Source organism: Etheostoma cragini, chromosome 20 (assembly GCF_013103735.1).
Source record: "Etheostoma cragini isolate CJK2018 chromosome 20, CSU_Ecrag_1.0, whole genome shotgun sequence".
Taxonomy (NCBI): Eukaryota; Metazoa; Chordata; class Actinopteri; order Perciformes; family Percidae; genus Etheostoma; species Etheostoma cragini.
This window is the reverse complement of record NC_048426.1, coordinates 22,977,460-22,986,090: the sequence shown is the minus strand read 5'-3', so window position 1 is coordinate 22,986,090 and position 8,631 is coordinate 22,977,460. Positions and strand designations below refer to the sequence as shown.

The following is an 8,631-nucleotide window of genomic DNA, read 5'->3' as shown; positions in this document are numbered from 1 at the left end:
CTCGACCAATATATCAGCTAGTGCTCGACCAATATATTAGCTAGAGCTCGACCAATATATCAGCTAGAGCTCGACCAGTGGATTACCTTGGTACCCCAGGTGAGGTAGTACCCAGGTGGTCGGTGAAGCCTGGACCCGGGGTGTCAGCTGTGTAGTTGCTGCCACTGCTGCCCCGCAGGGCAGTGCTAACACGCGAATCCATCGACGAAGCACAAAAACAGCAGGACAGATGTCATCCCTCGTCTCACACCCATCCATCCAGATTACAGCGGGTCCGCATCGGTTTCATGGATTAAAACGCAGCTGCTGATGACTCCTCCTCATCCATTTATTGATTTCTATTTTCATTATCTCCAAATTCATCAACAGAAAGAAGGAGAGAGTCAAATCCATATTCAGCGTATCAGGATGCACATCATAAGAAGAAGACTACGTGTGTACAGATTTAGTGACTTCTGAATACATTTCTTTTTTATTTTTAAGGATTTACAACTCTGACAGGATTTAAGTGTTTCTTATCTAAAGTTTTTCGCAATTTTTTCCTTTGAATTCTCTTGTTGGGAATATATTTTCAATGCCATTAACATATGCACTAAATATTATAACGTATATCACATTTTAAAATATATTACAATACAATAAACTACATTCACCACTTCATACTACTTGATACAGGTATGAAGGTAGAGTAATACTGTAGCATGACAGACCTACATTAGCCTACTCTATACAGATAGAAAACAGCCGACAATTTTTATTTCACATATGTAAATATTTTAAAACCCATCTGACAGGAAGTTAACACGGGGCCAGGCTGTTGCCTAGCAATGTAATTCCATTGAAAAGGTGTAGCTAAAAGGCGACTAGCTAAGCTAATTAGCAAACGCAGCTGTTTTAGGTTTAGCCTAATGTGTCCGTAGACAGTTAAATGTTACCACAACAACAACAACTCGCTTTGATTCTTCACAAGACAGCAGTGCAACAACTTACCCGGAAGTTATTGCTTTATATTCCGTTAAAGAAAATTGGCTCGAGTCGTAGCCTATTAACATTTGTTTAAGCATGTTTGGTGGAAAAAAGAAAAGATGAAAAAACAGAAAATGTGCATAAGTCACATGCACGTTATTTGGCTGTGAAACGGGGCTTATTTATTTCCTTTCTTCCCTGTGTTATCTCAGACTTTGGTCATGTTGTCTCTCCATCAGTGATGTAGCTCCAGGCGCTTGTTTTCTTCATGTTCCGGCACACGAGCGTTTCCTCTGGGTGTTTTTAAGTGCACGTGCACGGCACGCTGCAAAAAAAAAGCCCATATATGCAGTCTATATTTCTCAAACCGTGTCGGTAATGTCAGGAAGTTACTGTCTGTGTGTTGCCGGCTACAGATGTGTTTGGCCTTTGAAATCCTTCGTAAGCAGAGGAGAAGAAAGTCAGTCCGCTTTTAATCCATCGATGCCTGCTTTAGCGAAGCTGGAAGACCAAAGAAGAAGAACATCGTCGGAGAGAGAGGCGCGTGCAGTGGCTTGTCACCCTGCTGATTTCTGCAAGGAATAACAACCCTAGCCTCGATTCTGCTGCTTTTTATCTCCGCGAATAACAGCTGTGAAAACAGACGAGCCCAGCTCTCTCTCTCTCTCTCTCTCTCTCTCTCTCTCTCTCTCTCTCTCCCCTATTTCTCGGGGTCTCTCTACCTGGCTGTCTACCATCCCTTGCTCTCGAGCCTTTTATATGACCGTGCTCACAGCTTCATGTGACGTGTAATGCTGTTGCCATGGTAAAACTGGTGATAGATGGATGTGCTATGTCCATGTTAAATGGCCTTATAAGCAGGTATATAAGTAATGCCTGAAATGGACCCGTCCTCACCACTTGTTATGATTTTTGTCCACATGAGTAGACTGCCCTTACTTCTTATTGTTCTTAACAGTATTATTATACTTTTATTGTGTTATAATTGATTTAGGACCCAGGTTTTTTTATGATGGCATTGTTGTTTGAATATAATGATTGAAAATGTGACCAGATTTGGGAGAGCATTTGTGTTTGTGGTGCCTATGTTGAATATGCCATGAATATCTTTGCATAACTCAAACTTGACGAGCTTCAGCAGGAGATATATGTCTCTTGGAAATAGCGAAACACTAGAGTCAGGATGGCGCTACACAGCAACACATTGTTAAATAACACAGTTTAATCAGAATTCCCCTCGATTAAGATTCATCTGTATAAATCACCAAAGTCTCCCAAACCTTTGTCATGTATAACAATGCCTTAAAGAGTAACGTTGGTGTTTACCTGCACCTTATTTCCTTATTTCATAGATTCTGTGACTGATGGGATCACACCCTAACAAAGTAGCCGACATTAGGGTTTTGTGTGAGGCTTTTTTTTAGATAATGCATCGTTTACATCTTTAATTTACATTGACCTTATAGCACAATACATCAATGAATGCAGTACAGCCAAAGCGCGTCAACAGAAAGCCCGTTTGCTCCGTTAAGACCCATTGTACCGAATTTGGTAGCAGTTCCACTCTAGTCCCACTGGGGGTGATCGCGGTCCAGAGCTAAATGAATGGGAGTCTATGGAGCTAGACGGCTAAATTTGCCTCTTTTGCCTGATTGTTGTTGAGAAATCTCAGATTTGATTGTAGTTTTTGCAAGTTCAACATGGATTATAGGTTGAAAGTTGAATGAACGAGTACTGATTTATAACAGATTGAGTTGAGCATCTTAAGCCCCTCAAAAATGTGATTTATTGCACCTAATAAATTACTTACATTTTATTGTTGTCTTCGATGTAAAGGTAAACATCATATATTTAAGTAATGTTTACCGATGCCAGATCATGGATTCCTGTTAAATTATTTAAAAACAACTAATGGAATAACTTCTTTCATTTAATCTACTTTAAAACTAATATTCAATACAGTATATGATCAAGATTTTCTACTTTGACCCACTTTTCCAAATATTCTTACAACTTCAGTTCCTTTAAGAGAGCAACCCAGTTTAGCGTTCACACGCATTTTCTAGTTCAGGTCTTTTAGGAGCGAAATTAACTGGATTTCTGTTGGAAAAATGTAACTTAAACTGAATGTCAGTTAGATTTATAGGTTTTTATAGTCTGCTTTCAAGCTTTTTGGTCGGTGAAGGACTGATTACGACCAGAGATCTCGCTCGACGGCATCAGAAGCAGAGCAAGAAGGTCTGAGGGAACATTTCGGCGTGGTCTTTAAAACATTAGCAAACCAAAACTCTGTCTGTCGCGGGTATCGACAGGAGACCCTAACCTGTCAGCTGGGTTTTGTCCTTTTAAACAAAGGAAGTGACTCTGAGCTCGCCGTGAAGCAGTATCTCCGGCCGTACGATGTGCACGGCGTAACTGAGATTTAAAAAAGGCTTTATAAAACTAAAAAAACCCAATTTAAAACAGTATAACACCCAGACAGGTGTGTGACTTAGTCTCTCCTTCTGAATGCAACATTCAAATGGATTTTGAGGGTTATAGTTCCGCAGTATTTTTGTTTAACACCTTGCCAAAAGCAAAGCATCAACCACACATAGTTAATTTATTATTGATTAATACTATGGGAGAATATTTATATTTCCAGCAGCTGGCAGCCTTGCAGTAAGAAGGACGCAATGTTAAGGCAATCCGTATTTTTCAAGTCTAACACAAATAAGCTAAGATTACAATTTAACACGGATACTATTCCTGTAACAAACTATTTTAAACACATTGCATGCGTGTTCCTTTTGCCATTCAACATTAAGCCTAGGCCTACGGTAGCTTTGTATGCACTTTTAGACAAATATTGCCTCATAAATCTAGATTTCTACTGGCCTATCCAAGTTTTGAGGTTTTGTCGAGTCCAACAGTACTTCAATTCTCAAATAATTTTTTTATTTTTATGTATATGTCTTTTGTTTGTATTTTTCTGGGTTGTAAAGATATTGTTGTTTCAATAAAGCGTTGAAAAAAAACTTGGTTTCCGGGTTGTGTTACCTCATTTTCGTCCGCATCCGGTTTGCCTAACAGCTGACTAGCAAATGAAAACACTGTAGGACTGAGGCGAGAAACCTTGTTTTTAAACATTATTGTGCAAATAATGGGTAAGTTAAAGTTGCGTTCAATTTGTACTTTTCGTAGCTTGTTAAAATAGTGTAAATGTAGCATCGCACGTGATAGTTAGCTAGCTATAGTTTGGTTTTAATAACGTTAGCCAACGTTAGCTAGCAAGCTAGCTAGATAATAACATCCCACTGCACTGTTAACGTTAGCTTACTATCACACATTATAAAGTAGGAGCTAACGTTTTCTCTTGTATTCATGACAATTTAAACACTGACTACCGACTACAACTGACACACTGTTTTGGCATTTTGGTACAATTATCTCCGAAACTGGCTTGTGTTTTTGTTGGTCACAAGCTAGCTAGCTAGCTAGCTAACTAATAACAATGGTATGGTTTGCTCCAAAAAGCTCTTAACGGTAATTTATCTGTCTAGCTAAATTGACTAGACACCCTTTTGGATTTGCTGATATGGCATAAACTGAGAGGCTTACTGACCTTTTTTTAATGGTATGCCATTGCTAGGCAACAGCTTGCCCTTTTAAACTTCCTGTCAGTAGATTCCATTCATAAACATTGCAACCGGAAGTCAACTTGGGGCCATTTAGAATGTTGAACTGTGAAATGGTCTCGTGGACTATTTCCCATCTCTGTAACTGACCTAGAGACAGTGTGTACGTGGACTCTGACAGGTTGATATTAAATGCAGAATGCAGAGAAATTAAGGACGAGAGCTTCAAAAATACCCCACACCATCTTATAGCTACATATAAAAGTTAGTTACAAAACATACCGTTGACCGGAACGGTTAAATTCCACGTTAATGTTCAGTAAGTTACTGTTACAGCTCAGCTCAGCTTCCTAATAATGGACCTACTGGACAGTGGAAGCCGTTCACTCGCTAACTTGTTGTGTGATTAACTCGTGACACTTTAAAATCAGCTCTTGGCATCATTACTTTTTCCATCGTCTGTGTCAAACTCCCCAGAACAGCACAGCTAGGAAAAACAAACCAACTTATACCGAGACTAAGAGTTTTAAATGTTAATGTTTAACAAAGTGATCGTGTTGCCATCCTGCTGTGTGGCTGGTGTGTAAGGTGTTTGTGTGTCTTTGCAGCTGTGGCCATGAGTTCGACGTGCCCGGGTACATACTGCGGCAGGATGATGGTCAATGGATCCGTGGAGGGAGACTGTGGCGTGAGTACTGGACATCGGATCTGCGTGTGACTGCGGATGGGTAACATTTATGTGTGGGACTGTTGTCATCCATCTGAGGCTACATTTACACTGCTGTGTTTTGGTTTTAAAACAGAGTTTTGAGGTAAAAGAGATCTCCGTGTACATAAGTAAGATGTTGTACATAAGAACAAACTACACCCTGACATCCGCACCACTACTGACCTCAGCCTTTTTAAAACGAAGCTTAAGACCCACTTTTTCAAATTAGCATTTAATTCTGACTAGGGCGATACTGTCTCTTAGGTGTCCTCCTTCTGTCTGCTCCTTTCTATTCACTTCTGGAAGGCTTTTAATGTCCTGCAGCGCTGCACCACTACAGCACTTTTAATTGTATCTGTATGTTTTGTATGTGTTATGTGTTGTTTTATGGCTTTGTTGTAAAGCACTTTGGGTACCTTTCAGCTAGTGTAAAGGGCTATACAAATAAACTTGACTGATTGATTGATAAGTAGAAGAACTAATCTCCGTTTAAAGGCGCCGACACACCAACCTGAACATAGGCCGCTGTGCAGTCTGTCGAGGTCGGTGACTCGAGTTTGGTCGGTGTGTTTTGTGCCGGTGTCAACCCGGAAGAGCCGTCGGCGTTCATTTTGCGGGCAGACAGTTGGACTCAATGACCGATCTGATTGGTGAAGTGCTATCCCTTGACTAGCCAATCAGTGCACTCATGTTAAAACACCTACTGGAAATGAAGAGCGGGACAAACGCCTCTCAAAATCTGCCAAAAATCTTTCAAATCTTTCTCAAAATGTTTTCAGAAACACTTTTTAGTGTTTAACTATTTTCCTAAAATATGAAATTGTATTCCGAACAAGCCATCATCATCGTTTGGTGTGAAATTCGAGGGAAGCCGGACCCAATGTGACGTGTTCGTCATTTCTGGTTTAATTTTTTGGGCGACAATACAGATTAGCGCCGCCTGCTGTCATGGAGACGTATTATGTCGCACGTGCACAACGTACGCTTAAGTCAGCGTCGCTTCGATGTGTTCTGAGGTACTTTATGGACCAACGGGAGCCGAATGATCAGTCCGACTGCGTTGTCTGCCGACAGTCGGCCATCGGGTTGTTGTGTCAGAGCCTTAAACCTACACCCCCAAACCCCTTACCTCTGTGTGCGTGCCGGGGTGAACACCAGGCAACACGTACACTCTGCCCGTTGCCGGTAGTTCTGGTGTGTCTGGTCGTTGTCTCTGATGTTGCCAGAGGTCTCCGTTGGCAACCTTTGAGACTGCAACACAACCCCGTAGTTTCCAAACCAACACGGGTCAGAAGTGTTTTGAAATGTCTCCTTTTAGGGGTTTTAACACGCCAGAGCTGTGTGAATGGAAGGTGTAGACGTAGCAAAAGAGAGCCGTGATTGTTGTAATTAACACAGAGCTTACTGTCGGGCCCTGCTAATCCCTGGCGTCTCGGTCTGTCCTGCCAGGTCTGTCCTCGAGGAGAGCGGGCCAACATCCAGAAGGTGTGCGAGCGCTGCACTGAGTCCCCCGAGCTCTACGACTGGCTCTATCTGGGCTTCATGGCCATGTTGCCCTTAGTGCTGCACTGGTTCTTCATCGAGTGGTACTCTGGAAAGAAGAGGTGAGGAGGGTTACTCACAGGGCATCACATAATATCCGTGGAGTAGGACATTTCCAATGATTTAGTCCTTCAGAAGCAAGAAAAGCATCGGCATTATCAGTTCTCTTCCACATTGAAACCTGCCCTAGAGCTACTATTGGATCAGTAAATCAGTAAACCAGGCTTATTTTCTGGAAACCACGTTAATAAACCAGGTTCAGGCTTTTAATTATGTAGGGCATCTTGCCTTGATGGAGTATGCAAACATCAACAACCAAACATATTAAACATTAATATGAAATAGGGATTGACTGATACTGGTTTTTCAAGGCCGATACAGATTATTAGTAGTCAATGAAACCGATATTTGATACCGATATACCTTTGCAGTGAAAATTTAAATCTTGAAATCAAAATGAAGATTTTAGAATGTTAAAAAGTCTTTTATTTAATTCTTTAATATTCAAGAATTTAATAAATTATAAACTTTAAACATGTAACCCAGTAACAGAGGGCCTGTCGTGGACGGGACATTAAGTCAGACACGGTGTCCTATCTTGCACCCGGCGCGGTGCAAATCCTCAGCATTTCATTGTTATTTCAATAGTGCATTGGTCAATTTTTCCTTGCTTATGCACAGCGTGCACACACTATGCTTGTTACAGCACACACACATAATAGAAATGCGCCAAGGTACAAACGCGCCAGGCTTTTAAAGGGAATGGAAGATGACACTGGGAGTGGTTTATTGCATGTTACTCCCAAAACACACCTATGACTTAATGAAGACACTAAGTAGAACCCATTTGAACCATGCGACTGGCGCACTGACCCTTTTTTCCACCATTAAACTAGCAAAAGTGGATTTGGACGCGCCCTAAACACACCTGCGCCATGCGCTTAGATCGTTTAAATAGGCCAAGAGTGGGGAGTGAAACCGGAGCAGAGGGACAGACAGAGCTGGAGCCGATCCAAAGTTGAACACCTTTTAATTAATTCACTTCATCGGTTATAAGGGAAATAAAACGCTGATACAGATAACCTGCCCAAAAACTGCCCTAATATAATACTGTATAAACAATACATATAGAAAAAACAGATATTGCATAAGTAGTTGCTTAACAAAAAAAGAATATACAGTATGTGCAATGGATCACCAATAGCAGTTTTCACCGTGTGTGTGTGTGTGTGTGTGTGTGTGTGTGTGTGTGTGTGTGTGTGTGTGTGTGTGTGTGTGTGTGTGTGTGTGTGTGTGTGTGTGTGTGTGTGTCCGTCCAGTTCCAGCGCTCTGCTGCAGCACATCACAGCCATGTTGGAGTCGGGCGTGTCGGCTGTGGTCACCCTGCTGGTCACAGAGCCGGTGGGGACGCTCAGCATCCACTCCTGCCGAGTCCAGATGCTGTCGGACTGGTACACCATGCTCTACAACCCCAGCCCCGACTACGTCAACACGTTACACTGCACGCAGGAGGCCGTCTACCCGCTGTAAGTACTGACAACAACGGGCTTTCTGGCAGTGTGGAGAGTGGTAACTAAGCAACGTCAAGTTTCACATTTGTCAGTCAACTCTTGAAAATACATTCGGGGCAAAATGTTTGGTCCTGATGGAGCTGGAGCTGAGCTCTAGCAGGGTGGGTTCTGGACCTGAGGAGGTGGAGCTGAGCTCTAGCAGGGTGGAGTGTGGACCTGAGGAGGCGGAGCTGAGCTCTAGCAGGGTGGGGTGGGGACCTGAGGAGGTGGAGCTGAGCTCTAGCAG

At 42.2% G+C, this 8,631-nt stretch overlaps 2 protein-coding genes across 2 annotated transcripts in view; one reads left to right on the top strand and one right to left on the bottom strand.

The window, feature by feature from the left end:
* LOC117935478 (G-protein coupled receptor 135) overlaps positions 1–1,200 on the bottom strand; it is a 3,907-nt gene extending 2,707 nt beyond the window's left edge. Inside the window, exon 1 of the mRNA XM_034857680.1 lies at positions 87–1,200. Coding sequence (XP_034713571.1) covers positions 87–202 — 116 coding nt within the window. The 5' untranslated portion in view covers positions 203–1,200. The remainder of the gene's footprint in view (positions 1–86) is intronic.
* Positions 1,201–3,978: 2,778 nt separating this feature from the next.
* jkamp (jnk1/mapk8 associated membrane protein) overlaps positions 3,979–8,631 on the top strand; it is an 8,285-nt gene continuing 3,632 nt past the window's right edge. The window contains exons 1-4 of the mRNA XM_034857700.1: positions 3,979–4,112; positions 5,192–5,271; positions 6,742–6,896; positions 8,154–8,360. Coding sequence (XP_034713591.1) covers positions 4,109–4,112; positions 5,192–5,271; positions 6,742–6,896; positions 8,154–8,360 — 446 coding nt within the window. The 5' untranslated portion in view covers positions 3,979–4,108. The remainder of the gene's footprint in view (positions 4,113–5,191; positions 5,272–6,741; positions 6,897–8,153; positions 8,361–8,631) is intronic.